General features: G+C 49.3%; 2 protein-coding genes across 6 annotated transcripts in view; one reads left to right on the top strand and one right to left on the bottom strand.

Moving 5' to 3' along the window:
* The window catches only part of SIMC1 (SUMO interacting motifs containing 1), an 81,509-nt gene extending 73,966 nt beyond the window's left edge, over positions 1-7,543 (top strand). Inside the window, exon 10 of the mRNA XM_052647032.1 lies at positions 7,109-7,543. Coding sequence (XP_052502992.1) covers positions 7,109-7,353 — 245 coding nt within the window. The 3' untranslated portion in view covers positions 7,354-7,543. The remainder of the gene's footprint in view (positions 1-7,108) is intronic.
* Positions 7,544-8,006: 463 nt separating this feature from the next.
* KIAA1191 (KIAA1191 ortholog) lies at positions 8,007-21,856 on the bottom strand. 5 transcript variants are annotated; one of them, XM_052647035.1, is made up of 9 exons: positions 21,658-21,856; positions 20,562-20,757; positions 20,241-20,327; positions 16,933-17,111; positions 13,942-14,071; positions 11,840-11,964; positions 9,771-9,877; positions 9,477-9,619; positions 8,007-9,387 (listed from the first exon to the last, which is right to left on the bottom strand). In XM_052647035.1, the coding sequence occupies exons 3-9, from the start codon at positions 20,266-20,268 to the stop codon at positions 9,179-9,181; spliced, it is 921 nt and encodes a 306-aa protein (XP_052502995.1). In that variant the 5' UTR covers positions 20,269-20,327; positions 20,562-20,757; positions 21,658-21,856; the 3' UTR covers positions 8,007-9,178. The 5 variants fall into 5 exon arrangements, with proteins under 5 accessions (XP_052502995.1, XP_052502994.1, XP_052502996.1 ...); XM_052647034.1 differs by having other exon boundaries at positions 20,562-20,674; XM_052647036.1 differs by having other exon boundaries at positions 13,942-14,068; positions 20,562-20,674.
* Positions 21,857-22,396: the final 540 nt, after the last annotated feature.

Raw genomic sequence — 22,396 nt, 5'->3', positions numbered from 1 at the left:
TTCACTTTCTGCCATTATATTGATATCATCTGCGTATCTGAGGTTGTTGATATTTCTGCCGTAAGTCTTGATTTCAGCTTGTGTTTCATCCAGCCTGGCATTTCTTATGATGTACTCTGCGTAGAAGTTAAATAAGCAGGGTGACAATATACAGCCTTGATGTACTCCTTTCCCAATTTGGAACCAGTCTGTTGTTCCATGTCCAGTTCTAACTGTTGCTTCTTGAGCTGCATACAGGTTTCTCAGGAGGCAGGTAAGGTGGTCTGGTATTCCCATCTCTGTAAGAATTTCCCACAGTTTGTTGTGATTCACATAGTCAAAGGCTTTAGCGCAGTCAATGAATCAGAAGTAGATGTTTTCCTGGAACTCTCTTGCTTTTTCTATGATCCAACAGATATCGGCAATTTGATCTCTGGTTCCTCTGCCTATTCCAAATCCAGCTTGTACATCTGGAAGTTCTCAGTTTACATACTGCTGAAGCCTAGCTTGAAGGACTTTGAGCATTACCTTGCTAGCATGTGAAATGAGCTCAACTGTAAGATAGTTTGAACATTCTTCAACATTGCCTTTCTTTGGGATTGGGTAAGATGAAAACTGGCCTTTTCCAGTCCTGTGGCCACTGCAGAGTTTTCCAAATTTGCTGACATATTGTGTGCAGTACTTTAACAGCATCATTTTAAGGATTTGAGATAGCTCAGCTGGAATTCCATCACTTCTACTAGCTTTGTTCATGGTAATGCTTCCGAAGGCCCATTTGAATTCACACTGCAGGATATCTGGCTCTAAGTGAGTGACCATACCATCATTGTTATCTGGGTCATTAACACCTTTTTTGAACAGTTGTTCTGTGTATTCTTGCCACCTCTTCTTAATCTCTTCTGCTTCTTTTAGGTCCTTGCTATTTCTGCCATTTATTCTGTCCTTAATATATATATACATTGCATATATATGTGTGTGTATATATATATATACACCTATATACACACATACCTGATCTACCTGCCATGATCATATTGAGGTTGATTTTAGCTCGGCAATGCTCTTGGGAAGATAAGATGGTCCTTACACCCTCTTTTGCCTGGAATTGAGGAAGGTATTACAGAAACATTAAAAAAAATTAAAAGCACTGGATTGAATATAGAAATTCTGGGTTTGAATCCCAATTCCATCACCTGCTCCGCGTTGGGCAGCTAATTTTATATCTCTAGACCTCAGTTTCTTCCTTCTATAGAATAGCGATGATAATACATAACTTGCCAAGACTAATTGCTAATAGGCATGAAATAAAGCCACTCCATTCCAGTACTCTTGCCTGGAAAATCCCATGGATGGAGGAGCCTGGAAGGCTGTGGTCCATGGGGTCGCTGAGTGTCGGACATGACGGAGCAACTTCACTTTCACTTTTCAGTGTCATGCACTGGAGAAGGAAATGGCAACCAACTCCAGTGTTCTTGCCTGGAGACTCCCAGGAACGGGGGAGCCTGGTGGGCTGCCATCTATGGGGTCACACAGAGTTGGACACGACTGAAGTGACTTAGCAGCAGCAGCAGCGTGAAATAAAGCAGAAAGTGCTGTCAGTGTTGCCGACTCTCAGGCTGCCTGTGGCCAGGCCAGGAGTATGCTACAAGGGTCTTCTCTGTTTCAGACACTTGTAACTAAAACATAACAGAGCGTTGTCGAGGCCATGACGTGAGGTTGTGTAGTTTGTGCATTTTTTAACATGCTCAAAGAAAGGTACGTGTCCTTTTAAGAACAAAGCCCCAAAGGCAAATTCCATGTGTGCTCAGCCTCACTGAAGTTTATATAATTGTTTCTTTTGGAGATCTAGCAGGAAGTTTAATATTAAAGCAGTTTGGTTTTGTTTAAAGTTCACCCTTAATACTTGTTGTTCATTTCTGTTTTGTTTCCAAGGGAATATACCTGGGTCATGGGCAATAGTGATTCAAGGTGGATATGGGATCTACTTTTATTACAGAATATTCTTTTCTGCCTTGAATAAGGGAGAGGAAGCTCTCAGACCAGTGTATACGGACTAAGAATAAATGGGGTGTTCCAATCCTGTTTTATCCTTAGCATCCTTTTCAGCTTCTTTGGAAAAGAGTTAAGGAGAAGAAATATTTAGAACCAGAAGTTTGAAAATAGTGTCCTGCAAAGAACACAACTGAATGGTTCCCTGAAATAGTCAGTGTCTTTATCAGGAGGCATTTTACTGTGACGGCTCCTTAGTCATCTCTGCCCGGTTCAAGTGGGAGGAGGACATCACTGAGTGCATTTCGAGGTCAGCCAGAGTTGTCCAATGGGCTTCCTAGGCAGTGCAGCAGATAAAGAATCCCCCTGCAATTCAGGAGGCACAGGTTTGAGCCCCGGGTGGAGAAGAGTCCCTGGAGGAGGGCACGGCAACCCCCTGCAGCATTCTTGCCTGGAGAATCCCACAGACAGAGGAGCCTGGCGGGCTACGGTCCACGGGGTCGCAGAAAGTCAGACACGACTGAAGCAACTGAGCGCACACAGAGTTGTCCAGCTCCAAGGGTGGGGAGGAAAGAAAGAGGTTGGGGAGTCCAAGTGTGCCCTTTGTTTGTGGGAACTTCTAAGAAGGAAGAGAGGAAGGGGGCATAGGCAAATTCACATACACTGGCTTATCTAACCCAGTAAGCGTGTGAGATGAGCACCAACCCCCTTCACACATGGGCAAACAGAAGCAGAGAGGAAAGTACATGCGGAGCCAGGGTTCAAACCTAGGTCTGTGGCCAGAGCCTGTGTACAGTGGAAACACACGGGAGGAAATTAATTTTCTGTAAAATTCCAGATGAGATTAGAAGATGAGGTTCTAAGGAATTTCTGATGCCCACTTTCTAAACTCTCTATACATGGTTAAATTACTTTCATACTGACTCTTGGCCTTGGGGAGCAATGTATCTTGAACCCCCACATTTTGTAAATGTTCCCATAGAGAGCACAGCAGCCCCTAAGATGTGGATGCTGGGCTGTCACCTGAGCTGAGGGAAGTAAGCCCCCACACCCCAGTTTCACAGCCATGAAACTCAAGTCCGAGCCTCAGCAAAATTACGAGCTGCCATATGCTGTGAGTTCTCCTGATGCATGTAATTAGAATATACTTTAAAGCTATGAATCTAGGAATTTAAACATATGGTATTTAAATGAACAAAATGATTTTCCTGAATTTCACTCTGAGCCACTGAGAGTAATGTGAAAGTCAGACACCTGTTCATTCCAAGGAGAGTCTCACACACAGCCCTCCTGAAGGAGCCTCATCCACACAGGGGAGAAAAGCAGACTCAGACACAATCGGTTCAGTTCATACATTCATCCAGACAACAAATATTTACCCAGTGCCTCCTCTGTGCCTGGCTCATTGGGAAAACTTCAATGTCTAAGACCAACGTGGCCCCTTCCCTCCTAGAGCTTAACTGTCTAGTGAAGTGATTGGCTTGAAACAAACCATCACACTAGTAACATAATTGCAATGAAAATAAATGCTGTGAAGGGAAAAAGTAGGACTTAAATTGTTTATGGGGGAACTCAGGAAGGCCTCCCTAAAGGGGTAATACTCAGACTAAGATGTGAAGTACTGGTATTAGCCAGGCGAAAAGGGAGGGCAAAGTTTCCCAGAAAGAAGAAATAGCATGTCCAGGGACCTTGAGTCCAGAAGCAACTTAATGAGTCCAAGGAACATAGAGCAAACTAGTAGGACTAGGATTCAGTGAGCAAGGGGAGCGCAGCAGGAAACAAGACCGTGGGCCTAGACAGGAGTGGGCGTGAAGGGCCCCCAGCTAGGGAGCTCACTTGTCTTGATTCCAGAGTGAAGGGAGCCCGGCAAGACGGTTGACGTAAGGCCCGATGGGTGGCGGACAGCTTGGCTGAGGACGCGGGAGGTCAGGCAAGGGTAATGGTGACAAGGGTGTGGCAGGGCAGGGGTGTCGAGGCTGAAGATACACCCAGGGTTCTGCCGGTACTGACACGGAGGTACATGGAAGAGCTGCAGAGATGGTAAAGGGCTCCATGTGACCATTGGATTGGAGGCCCTGGTGACGATGACCTTGACACATGATAATCACTAGCCCTAGTTTTGACCCAGGCACTAGTAACAGCACTCCCAGCCCAAGTATCTCAAGCCAGGCCTTATGCCACGTAAGCCCTTTGCAAAGACTGCCTCACACAACAACCCCAAGAACCTCTGTAGTAAGAACTCTCGTCCCTACTGAAGCATGAAATCCAAGGCCCTGCCAGCTGAGCCAGGATGGTTCAAGTCCACTGGCCAGGACTTCCTCCCCTTGGGCGGTGGGTAGGTGGGCACTGCTAACCTTTGCTTCTCTGAATTTCCTGTATTAATAAATTCCAAGTTCCTCTTGCTCCCAAGTCTCCCCATACCTCTCTTTGCAGTCACTTCTTTCTGTTATTTCGAAGTCGTTTTCATGTTTTTCATAGCACATGGTTTAAGAAAATCAAATTCTACTAAAAGGATTTTGTCCCCTGTGATCATTCTTCCCCAGTAGCGGACTGCAGTGTCGCACATTTCACTGCTTAAAATGTTCCGCGGATCTCCTTTTGCTTTCAGAAGACAAACTCCACGTCGGTCTGTGACCCAGGCTTGCCTGCCAGTCTCTTCTGGTCCCGTTTTCCTTCTTACTACCCGGCTCTAACCTCTAGTTTTCCAAACAAGCTTTTCCTACATCATGGCATTTGCGCCTTTTCCCGCTACATGGACTGCTTTTCCGCTAGACTTTTCATGCTTACCTCCTTATCCTTTGGGACTCAACTAAGAGGCCCTCCCCCGCTAGAATGCACTGCCTCCCTTGATCCTCAGTGTTCCTGTTTATCACAGCACCCAGTAGATTTCTTTGGTTGCACTCACCAAGACCACAACTGTCTTTGTTGACTAACCACTGTCAGGCTTCCTGTGGCTAGAATGTCAGTCCATGAGGGCTGGGCCCAGGTCTCTGATCCCAGTGTCTCCTCGGAGCCTAGCCCTGTCCCAGAGGCAGGGTAGTCGCTCACTGTAACATTGATTAAATGTTGAAATGCCCCTATGATGACATCTCAGAGCAGCTGTGCCTCCTGTTTCCAGACTTTTTGGATATTCTAGTATCTATTTATTATACTTTTTCTTTTCAGTTGATTCTATTTTCTCAAATTTCTAGACCCTGTAGTTCAGTCCTTCTAGTAACCCTGTTAATGAAGGTGCCATTACCCCCTTTTATAAATGAGATGGATAAAATGATGTTGGCATGGTCTCTGGTATACCTGGACTCAAAAGGCCTGCAGGGCCCTTCCCCTCCATTTGCCTTGCCTGTGACCCTGTGCCCTGTGTGCCTCGATTCCACACACTTCCAGAGCCCTGCTGGGACCGAGTCATGGTCTTGTAATGGGTACCTTTAGAGGGTTTTACTTTTCCCCAGCAGTTTATTTTTGGACCTACAGAAAAGCATAAGGAGCAGTATGACGTATACTCCTGTAGCTTGTACCTTGATTCAGAAGCTGTTAGCATTTTGCCATATTTGGCTTACTCTATTCTACCCACATACTTTTTTTTTGCTGAACCAGTTCAGAGTAAGTTGCGCTGTCATAATCCTTCCTTGTTAAATACTTCAGCTTAAGAATATTCTCCTACATGCCATTATTCATTATCCCTCTGATTCTGTCCTTGATAGAATGTTATCTAATGTGTGCCAGTAGTACCCTTGACTGCTGTTTGGTTTTGCTTTGGGTCAGGATTCAGTCAAGCATCACACATTGTGCTTGGCTGGTATGCTCTTCTGCTTCCTGTCATCTAACACAGCTGCCAGCCTTTACTTGTCTCTCATAACAGGACACTTTTGAAGAGTCCAGGTCAGTTACTTCATAGAACACCGCACAACTGGGGTGGTCAGCTTATTCTCTCATGAGCAGCAAGAACACAGAAGAGATGAGGGTGGCCGCCCCTTTCCAGTGCATTACATCAAGAGGCAGGAACATCAGTGTGGTCTCACTGATACGAAGTTGGACCATATGGTCAAGCAGTCCCTAAGAGACTTCTCCTGTGTTCTCTTCCCAGAGGGTAAAACTCAATCTCCCGTTCAGCCTTTCATTTGGTGAACTACTGAATTGATTTAGTAGATTGAAAAATGGTCCCTTTCTAGTTATGTATTCCTTCTACATTTCTTAACTGGCCTTCTGATAAAAATGACCTTTCCCTTCTCCCTGCACTCATTCTTATTTACTATGGATTTGGGACATTTTAAAATTCAGTGTGTTATAGTCCCATTTTTTTGGCCATTATTTACCATCATATTGTTCAAAATGTGGCCAACAGAAACTAATATGTCCCCATTAGTTTCTAAGCATTCCCTTACTTTTATAAAAATAGTTCCAGGTTCCCCTTGTAACTTCCTTGCCATGATCCTAAAATCAGCCTTTTTGCCGAGAGTTCTGGTATTTTTTAGTGGGGAGTGGGAAATAGTATTTCAAAACCAAGATCTAGATGCTGAGTATGCTGATTGCTACTGGGACAGCCATCAGTTATTATTGCTTCTAGGCCCTTTCTGACACGGGCTAGTAAATTATGTAATTTAAAAAAAATGAAAGTTCATACTGATACCTGTTTCCACTTCCACAGAATTCTTCCTCTTCCTGTTCCTTAATTCAATCTTGTCTCCCATAGTGAGAACCCTTGCTTTATTCTCAACAACATGAATATGTTTATTCATTTGGTCTACCCTGCAATACATACAAAATGGATTCAACAGAATTACGATAAACCAAAGTCATGACAGACTTACCGTGTAAAATTTAATATCTTTGCAATTCTTTTCAGAGAATAGTTCTCCAATTATATCCATTTGAAATAGTTTCATTATTTAATATAGGTTCGTTGTCTAAATCAACAAAGGAAAAAGAACTAAAACCAAGGCTTTTTTTTTTTAGTACTAAAACCTGAGGTCCAGAGAGAACCAGAACAAAGGACCTTTCAGAAATGGGCCTTTGACTTGTAGCCTAGTCACTCATCAACAAATCTTTGCCTACACCCTACCTACCAAAATTCCGTCTTCCCCAGTCATAGAGGAATAGAAAGCCGTTCGGAACAGTGCCACTGACTTTTTCCCTCTTGCAGAGCACTTGCGGAGCTCAGTGATTGACCGGAAAGACTTAATAATCAAAAGAATCAAGCCCAAGCCCCAGCAGGGGGACGACATCTCCGTGGTGGACGTGGAGAAGCAGATCGAGGCCTTCCGCAGCCGCCTGGTCCGCATGCTGGGGGAGCCGCTCGTCCCGCAGCTGCAGGACAAGGTGCGCCTCCTCAGGCTCCTGCTCTTCTTTGCCGCAGACCTGAACCCCGACTCGGAGGCCTCTCCATAGGCCCGGAGCAGCCCAAGGTCGTCCGAGGCACTGAACACCAAGAATCCCTCCTGAACTCCGCCTCCAACTGCTTGGAAGTCCCAGAAGGGTAGAAAGTAGTTTAAAATCTAACAGGACCAAACCTACCTTACTTATCTGTAGGCTATAACTTTCTAACTCTTTAGTAAACATCTTTTTTTTAACAACCCTGTCCTAGCCTCTTCTCAGATATGACTTAAATACATATGGTGTATATATTTTTTAATAAATTATTTATGTATACTTTTTTTGAAACAGGTAATACTGTATGCACTATATGTTTAACATTTCCATTCAAGATGTGAAAAAAAGAATCCGTGTGCTGAACAAATTTGAGACGTCAGTGTTACGTCATTCAAGGTACTGAACCTGTTTCGAAAGATGTTTGTCTCCCTAATGGAAAACAAACATCCCTATATCGGACCTGTGATATTGCCTATTTGTGGCCAGTCTGTTAAGACCTAATGTAATGAAGGGGGATAGAAACAAAAGTATTGAGTGTGCTGCAAAAAGATTGATGTTAAAAGGATACAATAAAAAGGCAATGGTGTTTCAAAAGAAAGTTTATCATGCTTAGGCTTCATGACTGAGCAGGCAGAATGGAGTAACTTAATGAAAAAAAACTTCCATCTACATTTGAGAAAGTAGTACGGATTTTTATTGTCAAAACAAGAGATACAAGCATAACAGAAGACACAAATAAATTAATTCTGATCATTTGAGACTCCAGGGTGTCTCTGGGGGAAGGTCAGCTCGGCTCCTTGTGTAGACACGATACCGTCCAAAGCAAAAGACAGCAGGAACGGACGGTGTTCAAGACAGTGGTTGCACATGTACAGTGAAGAGAAATGAGAGTGGCTTCCCCAGTTCCTTCCTCAGCGAGGTATGTTTACAAAGGCATGAAGCTCATTTGAGGGGAAAATGATTGCGTACAGAAGCTTGTTAATTCTTCTGCCTCCCAGGAAAAAAATTTCGAAGCCCTAGCCTGAGCAAGAAAATCAAAGTAGAGTGACAGCAGCTTCCCGTGAGCCTCAAGACTGCATTCCAACTGCAGCTGCCACCTTTCAAAACGTTAAACGCCCATTTATCTGTAGCAAGCCAGCAGACTGAATTTTCTCCTTTACGAAGTTTTCAACCAAATGGAAGCTAAACTAATGCCACTTTAAAGTGCAACAAAGGATGTGTTAAGACTAGTGTTTGTTCTGTGACACGCAGAAGAGAAGCACCCCTCCCACAGCACAGGCCCCAGAGGTCCCACAGCAAGGGCTGGCTGCGGGACACGGGCCCACGAGGTCCCCCAGGACGCGGGGAGACGCCGGTGCCAGCACAAGCGGGGGGTCCCTGCCGGGGCTGGCTCCTAGCCCTACCCAGATCTCAAGCAGGCCTTGGGTTCCCTGACTGACCAGACCGGAGCACCCAGCACCAGCACGGCCGTGAGGGCCAAAGTCGCCTGCACTAGTCCACGGACATCCCCTCGCCATGGTCTGTCCACGCGCACCTGGACAGTGGTGAAGGAATCCTGAAGCCTTGGTTTTGGAACAAGGCAGACAGTCACCTAGTAAGCAGTGGTCCAAGTTCTGGGGAGGTCCCCATACACCACTGCTCAAGTTTAGTCTAACGTTAAAGCAATACAAAATGGCTTTTCCACACAAGGACAAGCTCTGCACTAATGTTTCGCAAAAACCAATTATGTCTCCATCTAGCCTCAGTCTGATTTTCACAAAGACGAAACTTTTCCTATGTCAGAGCCAAGGTAAAGGGAGCTGGGCTCGATACCCTCGATGCAGAGCTCCCGGGACAGAAAGCTCTAGAAGCCAGTGGGTGTGAGAACATTCAAGTCCCGGGGTTTGAGGCTGTGGGCCCGCGGCAGCTGTTTCGTCCCTTCCATCACTGGGATATCCAACTTGGGCGGCTTGAACGTTGCTGGCTCCTCCGTCCTTCGGGTGGCTTGTCCGCGCATGACTTCCATTGGAGAAGGCTTCTGGGCTCCTTTGTAGGCTTGGATGGCAAAGCCTCCTGCAGAAGGACACCACAGAGCAGACAATTTCAAGATCTGTGGTCAAACACCCGCCACGCTGCTTTCTTTAGTGAAGAGGGTGCCCCACCTGACTCAGACTTCGGGAGGGATCTCGGTCCAAAGAGGCTCCATTTATCGGCCGAGCTTCTGTCTTTATCCCCGCTTCCAGAATCCATGGTGCTAAGACTGGGGCCAGGTAAGGCTGTGGCAGAACCAGAAGTGAACCAGCCTCTGGAAGAGAAAGGATAAAATGCCAGGTAACACATCCTTTTGCTCCAACTCTAGAAGTGTTCCCTGCTGAGGCCAGGGGCCGCCAGCTCCCGCCCCTGACTTGGAAGCCTCGGGCTGAGCCCCCGGCTGCTGGGGCCGGCGAGGTGCTCACCTGCTCTTCTGCTTAGGGGAGGCCTGGGGGCTGCTGCTCGGGGTGGACTGCGTGGACGCCGGCTGCCTCTCCTCTCTTGCTGTCTCTCCACTCTGGAGCTTTAGTTTCTGCTCACATGGGTTCAGAAGAGAGACTTTGTGAAAGTCAGAGCAGATACAAGACAGCCAAGTTAGGGTGTAAACAACCTGCTTCACTCTAACTTCAGGAAAAGGAAATGTCCGCAGGTGCACCCTCTGGATTACAGGACAGATGTTCTCCAGGCTCTGCCGTGCTAGGTAAAAGGCCGTCTTTTAAAAACATGTTTTCATCAAATACATCTCAAACATCTCTGTACTAACTTCACACCAGAGCTTCTGATTTCCGCACATTCACAGCCAGTAAGTGGAGGAGCCAGAAGCCCCGCCGTGGGCCCTCCTCAGCGCCCCTCCCTGCCTCTCCTAGGCCCAGCCTCGGCGCACCACTCTCTCCAGCTCAACGCTCCCTCTGTGAACCTCTCCCTCCCGTACCCAGCCACCCGGTGCTCTGGGTGCAGTAAACAGATGCCTAACCACAGACCAGCAGTTTCCCGGGGAGACAAGCCTGCTTGTCTCACTGCTCCTGGGCCAAGGCTTCCACACATCTCCATGCCCCGGGGCTAGTATGCCAATGCCCAGGCTACGCTTAAGTGCCCACGTGTGAATCCTCTCCATCCTCAGCATGGGAAGCTATGTGAGCTGGCATCTCAGCCATCCTCATGTTCTGTGACCAAGATGCAGAAGATGTGCCGGATTCAGTTCCATGGTTACATGGGGTGAACTGGGCAAGTGAATTCAGAATGACACCCTGGAAAGCTCTCAGTGTCAAAGGCTGACAGAGCTCCTCTCCAGAAGCATGTCTTGTCTGAGAGTCTCAGCTGGACACCAAACCAACCCTGACTCCCCCACGGCATAGTTTTATGTGTAGTGTGCAAAAATCATTCGGGACACTCATTACAAAAGGCAACCATCGTCTACAGTGCCTTGTATCTCTGCCACAGGCCACTAACTCTACATTATTCCTCCTTCTATATATTGTATATCATGCCTCCGAGTAAGCCCCTTCAGGAGCCAAATTCTTAGAAGATTCTGGAATATGAGAAAGAATCCACAGGGAATAGGGTATCCAGAGATTTGAGTTCAGATACTGTGGATGTTTAAATACATAACCTTAAACCCGTTTCTTCATTTACAAAACACGGCTAATAGAGTCTATGTCAGAGGATTAATAAGATGAAGTGAATATGAGTGCTTGATAAATCTTAAAAGCAGCATTAATTATAAAATGATAGTCCCTGAAAGAAAATCATTTAAAACTATTTTATTGATACATTTGGTCATTATAAACCTTACTGAAGGGGCTTCCCAGGTGGCTCAGTGATAAAGAATCTGCCCGCCAGTACAGGAGAGATGGGTTCAATCCCTGGCTAGGGAAGATGCTCTGGAGAAATTGAAAATGACAGCCCACTCCAGTACTCTTGCCTGGGAAATCCCATGGACAGAGGAGCCTGGTGGGCTACAGTCCATGGGCTTGCAAAGAGTCAGACAGGACTTCGTGACTAAACAACAAAAGCCTTACTGAAAATTCTTTATTTGTTCCAATTTTAAAAATCAAAGAGCAGAAACATCCCAATTCTACACTATCTAAATTTTTTTAAAATTAAATTAGAACCTGACACTCCTTCCCATCCAGTGTTACCTCTGAGGTTCCCAACCCTCCTTTCTCACCCTCGGTCACTCACTAGCACAGAGTGACCCACGTTGGCTCTGCTGTTCATCACATGCTCACATGGATCAGCCCAGAATCTCATCTGACCCTCCAACCCAAGCTTTATAGGCAGATAAGCAGAAACGAGGTTGAGAGCCCTGGACCTTTCAGCTAAAGTGCAACCACTCTGGAGGGGACTAAACCAGCTCTAAACTCCTCATTCAAGTCTCTTCCCACCACTCTCCTCAACCCCCAACTAGCTGAGCGGGAAACTCCTGAACCACAGCCGCGCTCGGGCTGTAAAGGACGAGGGTTTGTGTGTGTTCAGTTCCTAAGAACAAGCTTACGTGGAGTGCTTCTGCCACTCGAAGGTACTTGCTCTCCTCAGTGGTGAGGCCCTTGTGGGGGGTGTAGCCGGCATCTCGCAGCCCTGCCTGTTGCTCAAAACGATGAATGCTCTCCTGGTTCTGTTCTGGGGACAGAGGACATGATAGTCATGGCCATCCCCCACCTCCCATCGCAACCCGGGGGAGATAACATAGCCACCAGTCTCCCCGCGAGCAAGAGCTCACACTGGCTGTCTGAGAGGGGATCCCCCAGACAGGCGTCACGGCAGCAATTCTGAATCTCCCACAGAGCGTCTGTGAGCAGAAGGAAGCCCCCTGACACAAGCTAAAGAGCAGGTTACTCCGAAAGAGACAGCCAGCCAACCTCCAGGGAAACACTCCTTCCTGTCCTCTCATTTGTACCCCAGGACATTTTCTGTGTTATTCATATTTAGACATGCAACACGGAGAAGGCAGCTGACGTTCAGAAACAGTGCAGGCTCTCTAATACAAAGCTTTCTCGGAGACTCACCACCCTCTCTAAGACCTTTGCCCAAAGAGAAACCAGGCCACGTTTAGGCCAGGCGGCACCAGGGTAGCACTTAGATCTGAACCAGAGAGAATGTGCCTTGAACTGGCCAAGGTCTACCAATGCAGTGCTTCCCATGGTGCGCGCGGCTGCCCGCCACAGGGCCTGGCACAGCATCTGATCGTCTCATCATCAGCGTCAGTGATGCCCTGGACGACTGGAATTTCTGCCTAACCTGCACACTCTGCATAATACACCCCTCATGGGTGAGAATGTGGCGGCTGTGGGCCAAGAGTGCAGACGCCACAGGCCCTTCAGGACTTAGTTCTTCCCCTTCCAAGGGGCTAGTTTATTTCCATCAGAAGTAGAAGCAAGGGAAAACAGACACACACTAAATGTATAAAGGTGTTTTCCAGTCTTGCCAGGTAGTCACCTGAAAATTTTAAAAGCAGGAAAGGACTTCTTCATGAATACACTAATTTAAATGCAGCTTTTTTAAAAAATTAAGATTATAGCAACATCAAAAGTTTATGGCAGTATTAGCTGAAAAAATAAAATGGTTTATTATACCTACAATTATATAAAAATATGCTTACAGGTGGACATAACTAAGCCAAATAAGTATCTGAGTGATAACAATATATACTGGGGTTCTATGATGTTTTATGCTGTTGGTAACCTGTATTTTCAATAAAGAAGTTCTACTACACAGAAAGAACAATGCCTAAGCTTCTTAACACTGCCAGGACACATTCTCAAGGTTGCAAAATACAAGTAGTAGCTGCTGATTCAAACAGTGCATTTCTGTGTGAATAAGAAACTAAGTCCAGGTAAGAGTCTGAACTTTCGGTTCCTGGGTGAGCTCTTCAGGAATTGCCCAAGACTAACTGGCGCCCTCCCCAAGCTCATAAACAAGGGCTTCTGACCTCCAACGTGCCCTGCCCCCAGCAGAGGCTACTGCGGACAAGCAGAGCTCTGTATCTATTAACTGTTAACCTCCCACGGCAACTACAAGGACCCTCCAGAACCACTGAGTTTAGAGAACTTGTCAGGATGTTTCTAATTCAGGCTATCTTGTTTCTAGTCTCATCAGGACCATAAATCACATATTCTTAAGACTAAAGACTGGTGCCTCAAGGTCCAGGAAAAAGAACAACTCTGAGCCATTTAATTTAAAAAAGTAAGCGCAGGGCAGGTGGGTGATGCCTGAGGGGGTCTCCTCTAGCAGAGCCTGAGACAGCAGCAGCAGAAGCCCCTGGCCCCTGAGCACTGTGCTATCTAACCCTGCCACCTACTGCAGGCCAGATCCCCCACCCCTTGGAGGGGGAACAGCCGCCACAGCTAAGACAACTTGCCCCAGGCCGCACTGATGGACAGGGGAAAGCAAGGCTGTAGCAACAGAGCAGCGGGAGTGCCCCAAATGAACCGCAATCCTGAGCGCTGGGTCAATCTCCCGCCTTTTCAGGCTGGCCTTGGCGGGGCTTGCTGAGGACAGACTAAGGCAGGCGGGCATGCAGAGCCCCTGGCAACTGGCTGTGGGGACTCAGCTCTCCCCCGCCCCACTTGACTCTCTTCCGAGGGCGCAGAGGCTTACTTGTGATCAAAGAGCTCATGATGACATGGGTCGCTTTGGCCTTCACCACAGGGGCCTTCTCTGCACTGTGAGTGGCCGGCGGCGGGGCCGGGGCGCGTGGGGAGACGCTGGGCTCTCCCTCCTCCACCTGCTCAAGATGGGAGGGGGCGCGTGAGCCAGACACAGAGCCACAGCCTCACCCCCCCTTCAGGAGCAATCAGACCCATGAGGAAACACGTGAAGGGGGCCGTCATCCCCACCTGGCCAGCTACAGACGACGCACAGCGACAGCACACCCCACACGATGCAAAGAGCCTGTGTTTACATACGCATCGAAGTGGGAGGGCCAGAATCGGAAGCCCTGGGCTCTACTGTCCTCCCAGACTGTGTCCAGTGCACTACAGTACCACACCCTAAGGACGCAGAGGAGACCTATCACTAGGCCTTGACTGTGTCCCGAGCACCATCCCTGCTTTTGCGTGATTAACCACTGCATCCACTAGGTAGTTCTGGAACTCCGCCGAGCGCCAGCATCCACTGGAGGGCTTGTTAAACAACTGCTGGGCCCCACCCAGAGGGGATTCAGGAGGTCTGGGCAGGGGCTCAAGAACATTATTTCCAACAAACCCCCAAGTGATGCTGATGCTGCAGGTCCCGAGACCACTTTCTGGACCACGGCTCGAAAGGTCCAATAATGGTCCTTTAAAACAAACCAGAAAGTCTCCATAGCGCTTCATCTTTCACGCGAGCAAGCTGGAGCGTGCTGCCTTCCCTCAGCTCAGCACCTGACACGGTGCTCAGCGCTGACTGGAAGCAGAGAAGTGGGCTTCCTCTTTATTCTCTGCTTCTCCAAAGGAGCTGAGAGGAAATATGGTCAGAAAGGAGGGGAGTAGAAGGAAGTACTGAAATGTATCCCTGTTACAAAACAGGATTTAAACTTCTCAGCTACGATCTAACTAACTCGAGTGAAACCTAAATAAACCTCTGCTTCCTCACTTGGAGGACAGCTGCGGGTGGGGACGCGGATGCCTAGGGCGTAGAGAGTTCGGACCAGTGGAACCACGCACGCAGAGTGGGGCTGGGCTCCCCGTGGAGCGCGGCTGTTCCAAACGTCAGCTGTCCCAGCTGGGGCACAGCCGCAGACTGGACGCACATTCTTCGCCTCGTGAAGCAGGCAGGAGCCTTCACAGATGCAGAGGGTGGCGGGCCGCCGCCCAAGCCCCAGGCCCCGTCAGGAGCCGCCCTTATCTCCTGCTCCAGTCCCGGGAGCCTGCTGCTTTGGCACCACCGGCAGGCTGCCGGGCCCTTCTCTCCTGGTACTGCCAGCACTTTTTACACCGAGTGCTTCCACCTCAGTAGCCGACTGGGTCAGACCTTGGTAGATGGCTAATGTGGGGAATGTGCCCTGGAGCTGCAGGGGACTCCTTCATGGCGACAGCACGAGGCGCCCCATTCTAAGAGCCTGACAGGGCGGGCGCGGGTGAGTGGGGCGCCCCCATTAGAAAGGAAGGCTCAGACACGGCTCTTCCGAGAGAGGCGGCCTGGGAGCCGGTCACAGCATCGGCTCCACACAGAAGACCGGAGCCTCCCCGCTCTCTCTTCTTTAATCCCCACAGCAGCTCCATGACAAAAGTATTTTCATCTCTCACATGAGACGCTGCCTCAGGGGTGAGGCCAGGCTCACGGCGGGGGCACAGGCTGTTCGGGGTTCACCCCCAGGGCTGCTTACACAGGGGCTTTACCTGCCCTCAGGACCCGAGCCGTCACACGACCCCACAGTGCAGCGCACCGCAGGTGTGGGTGAGGAGGAGTCACCTGAACTGGGCAAGGCTAGCTAATTCAGGCAATGGCACTCCACTCCAGTCCTCTTGCCTGGAGAATCCCGTGGATGGAGGAGCCTGGTAGGCTGCAGTCCATGGGGTTGCTAAGAGTTGGACACGACTGAGTGACTTCACTTTCACTTTTCACTTTCAGGCATTGGGGAAGGAAATGGCAACCCACTCCAGTGTTCTTGCCTGGAGAGTTCCAGGGATGGGGGAGCCTGTTGGGCTGCCGTCTATGGGATTGCACAAAGTCGGACATGACTGATGCGACTTAGCAGCAGCAGGAGCACCAGCTAATTCAGGCAATGGGACCACTTTCCGGCATCTTGGTCGTGGGAAGTCAGAGGTGAGAATAGACAGTCAGGAAGCAGAGGCTCCAATAACACGCCTGCAGCCAACATGTAAGAAGCATGAGCCCAGCTGCACAAAGGGCTGTGAGCGCAGATCGGCGCGTGTGCCTGCGGCAGGAGGGCCAACGGGGAGGCAGCTCCCCGGGGATGGCACAGGACGGGCACCCGAGACAGGACCGCACGAGGAACAGCGCAGCACGTCGGCCACGCCCTCCACCAGATGCTGCAGAGGGGTACAGATCAGACGCAGCCCTGCCCCCAGGATGCTAATGGAGGGTGCCGTAACACAGCAGGGATGCTGACAGGGTCCAGAGGACACTGGAGACCTGAAAAGCAGGGGGACAGTTTACTGGGAGGACAGAGGAAGACCACAGAGGAGACTGAGATCGAGCTAAGACTCAAAGGATGCCGTCTGTCAGGCAGATGGGACAGGACAGGGACTGGGACTGTTCCAGGCAATCGGAGCAGTGACAAGCAGAGACTCAGAGGCATCCAACACCCTATTAAGCACAAGAAATCTTAGGAAACTGGCAAGGCTGGATCACGGCACGTGGGGCGCATGGTGTTCAGAGGACCAGGATCATGCAAAGCCAGACTAAGACTAAGGAGCTTGGACTTAATACTGTGGAAACGGCAGGGGCGGGTAACGGGGGAAGACAGGGCCACCCTAGTTTAAAATGAGAAAGGAAAAGAGGCCCACCAACCCCACAGGGAACATTAACATGTACAGAGATGAGTGGGTGCCCCACTCGCTGGGTGCTGGGAGCCACCGGCAGCTTCAGGAGCAGAGGAAGGAGAAGGGGCTGGGCCTGCCAGCGGCACTCGGCAGGGTCAGATACCTTGGCGAGGTGCTGATACTTGCGCTCTGGAATCACTGGCTTCCAGGGGATGCTGCCCATGTCCGATGGAGGAGGAGTCATGGGTGTAGGGTCCTCAAGGGCATCATCATAGCTGAATGCCCGGCGGTACATCCCGATGGGCAGGGACATCTTGCCTAGAGGCCCACTAGGCTCAAGAGCTAAGAACAGAGACACCGGTCAGGATGCGTTCACCAGCTGAACATACTGGTAGCTTTAAACTAATTTGTCTGTAGGCAGGAAGGCTCTGAAACACTTCTGGGACAAAGCAATAGCAGCTGGTTCTGGAAGAGCTAACCCAGGCAAGGTAAGGAAACAGGACAAAGCCCTTCCTCTCGGCCTGCCACTTTGGATTCTCCACTTCACCCACACAGCGGCCCTAATCCATCTTCATGGATCAGGAAACCAAACAATTCAATTTACCTGAGCCAGGTCACATAACTTCAAAGTGCAGTAAGGAATCAAAACCCAAACCCACCTGATTTCAAAGCTTGTATTCTTTAGGCCATCGCCCCCGTGGCAATCCCAAGCATCCCACCTCAGGCAAAACTGAGGATATGAAGTCTTAGGAATCCCCTGGCAGTCCAGTGGTTAGGACTTGGCACTTTCACTGCTGAGGCCCCAGGTTCAATCCAGGGTCAGGGAACTAAGACTCCATAAGCCTGCACCACCCGCCCCCCCAAAAAAGCATGAAGTCTTGTTCCCATTTTATACTACAGACGAGTGAGTGAAGGCTCAGAGGTGACAGATCCTGCCTTTCCTACATCTCCTCAGAAAACAAGAGCAATATGACGTGCTGGGCACACTGGGTGTCCAGCAGCGTCCAAAACAGTTTCAAATGTTCCCTATGACTCAAAAGAGCAGAGGCAACGTCCATCCAGAAACTACTGGCAACCTTTCTCTCAAAGCACTACCAGCTGACCCTGCTATTCCTGCCCCCTGGAACACCCCACCCTGACCCAGGCTCCCACTTCCAGGGCGCGCTCAGCTCTACCAGACCAGGGAGCAAAGTTCACTTTGTTTGCGGATCCTTTCAAACCAGGACTAATGCCCGATCCTGCCTTCAGGCTGAATTTTCCTCTTGCTATAATTACACAACCACTTTCTCCAAAACATCAACCTGTGTGGCAGTTAAGTCCCAAACCAGCGAAGACATTCTATGTAAACAGAGGGGGACAAGCAGTTACCCTTACTATTATGATTTGTAACAATTACCAACAAATCCATAGAAAGAGGATTAGTAGTTGCCTGGAACTGGCTGGAGGGAGGAGCCACAGCGGGGATAAGGCATGACTACTGCAGGGACAAGGCTTCCTTTCGGGGGTGAGAAGATATTCTGGAATTAGACAGTGGTGATGGTTGCACAACTTCGTCACTACACTAAAGATCGCTACTGACCTGTTCACTTTAAAATGGCTGATTGTATAGTATGTGGATTATCTCACTCAAAACACACACATAAGCAAATAACAATTACCAAGTACCTTCCTTGTCAAGCACGCATCCCTCATCTTTTCTAATCCTCATTAAGCAGATATTCTTCCCCTTTTCCAGCCTGGGAAACTGAGGCACGGATCTTAAACAACACCCTACTAGCAAGTATGAGGTGAAATCAGCCAGCACTCACACCCTCCATGCTCCCCACCCTTCAAGCAGCAACCTGGTGCATGCAACCCTGGGGCGCAGACGGCCACAGGGAGTTTACAGTCAGCACAACCACAGCGAAAGACAAACTGAAGCACAAGCTGACGGAAGGCTGAGACTCAGGATGGATCCGTACCGAAAGACAGAGGGGAGACTCCTATCCCTCCACTTAATTTGGGAGCAATTTCACAAACATCTTAAAGACGTCCCAATAGCCTTCCTAAAAATAATAAAGTCAGGTAGTATTTATGAGGAAATACATTCCCCAGTGGCTCAGCTGGAAAAGAATCCACCTGCAATGCAGGAGACCTGGGTTGGGTCCCTGGGTTGGGAAGATCCCCTGGAGAAGGGAATGGCTACCCACTCCAGTATTCTGGCCTGGAGAATTCCATGGACTGTCGCAAAGAGTCGGATACGACTGAGCGACTTTCACACATATTCCCATAAATAAGAAAACAAAAATTTTTCTGGGCAGTAAGTAACTATTCGATATTAACTTTTGATTCACAATTTTCATTTATTTGATGTTTGACCTGCACAGTAACCCTGAGAGACAGGCACTATCACCTATACTGAGACTCAAAAACTGATTCAGGGACTTCCCGGGTGGTCCAGTGGTTAAGAACCCACCTTCCAGGGCAGCAGACAGGGGTTCACTCCCTAGCCAGGAACTAAGATCCCACACGTTATGGGGCAACGAAGCCAGTGCACCTTCACTGGAGAGCCCGTGCCCCAACTACCAAGGCAGGCCTGCAGGCCCCGCAACTGGAGAAAGCAGCCTGCACACCACAACGAAGACCAGTGCAGCCAGGATGATGATAAACAGATTTTTAAATGTTTTAAAAATTGAGTGATTCAGATTTTAAAAATCACTAACCACTCCCACTAAAACAGTCCAAGGAAGGATCAATGACTTCACTAACCCAGAAATTACCACCCTGTAAAGAACCCAGGACTCACTAATTGCAGTGAATATTCTCATAACTAAGTTCAAGGTGCCTTGAAATCAGGCTGGTGTCTTTTTTGCTTTGACTTTCATTCCTCCCAATCTCCTACCTCCTCCTCACAAAAAACAAGGGGGTGAGTTTAGTCATTTTGGTACAAGAACTATTCTGAATTTTGACTTGATACGTAAGAAACTGACAAATCTGTCATACGCTTAAGCGCAACAGGGCTTCCCTGGTGGCGCAGAGCATAAAGCGTCTGCCTGCAACGCGGGAGCCCCGGGTTCCATCCCTGGGTCGGGAAGATCCCCTGGAGAAGGCAATGGCAACCCACTCCAGTACTCTTGCCTGGAGAATCCCATGGAGGGAGGAGCCTGGTGGGCTACAGTCCATGGGGTCGAAAAGAGTCAGACTCGACTAACTACTACTACTAAGTGCAATAAGGGTACTCTTTCAAGTTAGATTTTGCGTTCACACCCTGGGTGGGTTAATAAGATAATATGTTAAGATTTAATGTGATAATAAGATAATACTAATCATTTAATAGGATTATATTAATAAGATAATAGACTGGCATCATTTAAATAGTAAGTCTGAATGGCAAAGAGTAACTATTAACATCTGGTTCAGAAAAAGTGGTTTCTGTCTAGTTTAAAACCTTAAAGGGTAAAACATAACTTTACCAAAAAGAACTAAGTTTACCAGGCACTTCTGGTTGTCTCGAAGCCATTGAAAGACTGGGATCCAGGCGCTTTTCCTACACAGATTTTGAGCTGAGTTCCCCGCCACCTAATAAAAATAACAAAGGGTATTTTCTTACAGGGAACACCAAAGACTAGCTCCAATGCTGTTCTTTCAACAGGCACACAGTTTTATGGCTTTAACACATAAAGAGCCAATGAGAGACAAACATGCCAAGGGAGAAAAAAAAAGGATAAAGTCAAAGGACTCAGCGTACCCGTCACTGATCTTAACACCCATGATATGACAAAGACGCCATGCAGAGTGAAAAGGTCCCCTTACCAGAGAGAAATGATGCGACGATTATGCCGACAGACAGCTATCAATGAGGAGCATTGTCCAGCTGCTGCAAATTAGCGAAACTGCTCAGGAAGAGTCCATCCATTCCAGAGGTTCTGAGAACAAACAACCAGCGTTGGCACAGCCCTGCAGAGTCTGCCAAACATCTCCCTGTATTTCATGTTTTTGGCACAACAACCTAAAAAGAGATACTATACTCATTTTATTTTTCAGTAACTTAGGGCTCAGGGTCAAAATAACCTGACCCACAGCGAGCGGCCAGGGATCAAGTCAATAAATTCACTCTTTGTTGCTAGTACTGACTGATACTCAGACAACGCTTATCTTGTGTTTTAACCCTTGGAGCAATCCATTGTTTACTCCCACTTTAGAAGAAAGAAACTAAAAAGGAGAAGTGACTTGTCCAAGGTCACAGATAAGTGGCCCATGGGTAAGGCAAAGCTCTGAGGAAGCCGTTATTTGCTTTCAACTTGCTACACTGGCCCCCCTACCGTGATGAAGCTCAGACTGCAAACACGTAAAGAGCATCGCAGAAGCCAAAGTTCCGTCAACCTCGGAGTCCAGGGAGCGTTCCGACAAGGCCACCCCCCCTTTCACTTCCCGGGGCCCGGCCCTCCCCCTGCCCCGCAGAGCTCTGACTTCTTTACCAGAAGCAAGACAACGCCACCAGGAGGCGAAAGGCCTGGGCTGACTCACCGCCTCTTCCACCCAGCGAGGCTAACATTACGGAGATTAGGGGCAGGGGCTGGCTCAAGATGAAGGTTTCCCGGGGCAAGGCAAGTAGGAGGCTGGGGAGCTGAAGGCGGGGAAGGGTGGTCCAGGACCAGGCCGGCTTGGTAGAAGCGGGGCCCGGTGCCGGGGCCGCGGGGGCGTCATCGCTGAGGAACCCCGCGGTGGGAGGGAACCCCCCCCCCAAAAGAAGGCGGAGCGAAAGCTGCACGGTGCGGTCCAGCCAAGCTCCGAGCCTGAGTGAGCCAGCCTGAGTGAGGGCAGCGCGAGGCCCCAGGCCCGGGCCTGGCGGGGACGGGGGCCAGGCCATCCTAAACAGCGGAGCCCGAGCCCCCACTCCTCCAGTTACCTTTCCGTCCGCCGCCGCCGCGGAGCTGCCTGCGGCCCGGGACTAAAGAGGCGCCAAAGACCCACGTCTCTCGCAAGGCTGTTGCGCAGTCCGGATCCAAGCCATGGTGTGAGCGGCGCTGTGCCTGTGGCGACACAGAAGGCCCCAGACGCCAACCTGGGAAGGGAGACCAGGAGGCCAGCGGCCGGCAGCCTCCCTGATCAACTCTCCCGAGCCTGCGTCACTTCACGCGAGACCCGGCAGGATGAGGGCGGGGCTCGGAGCATGCTGGGAGTGGTAGTCCGCGATCCGGCAAGCCCCGGGATCCCCCCGGGCTCTGACGGTCTTGGGGCCAGGGCTCCGTGTGTCGAACTCGCCAGCTCCCGGAAGAAAAGCGCCCCTTGACCAGACGACAGAGGGTGAGATGGCTGGATGGCATCACGGACTCGATGGATGCGAGTCTGGGTGAACTCCGGGAGTTGGTGATGGACAGGGAGGCCTGGCGTGCTGCGATTCATGGGGTCGCAAAGAGTCGGACACGACTGAGCGACTGAACTGAACTGACCAGCATTCTATGCCTGGGCCTGTGACAGGCTGAGGACAGACTGAGATAGCACGGTAAAGGGACACTCTCAAACCTTTTTCATTTAGGGAAGTTGACGTTCAGAGAGATGTGAAGGCACTTTGACTAAGAAGACCTGAAGTGAGCAGGGACCCTCTTCCAGGAACTGCTGGGTTCATATTAGTAGCAGGGTTCATA

Source organism: Budorcas taxicolor, chromosome 10, assembly GCF_023091745.1.
Source record: "Budorcas taxicolor isolate Tak-1 chromosome 10, Takin1.1, whole genome shotgun sequence".
NCBI classification, from domain to species: domain Eukaryota; kingdom Metazoa; phylum Chordata; class Mammalia; order Artiodactyla; family Bovidae; genus Budorcas; species Budorcas taxicolor.
The sequence above is the reverse complement of the archived record's forward strand: the minus strand, read 5'-3'. Positions and strand labels throughout refer to the sequence as shown.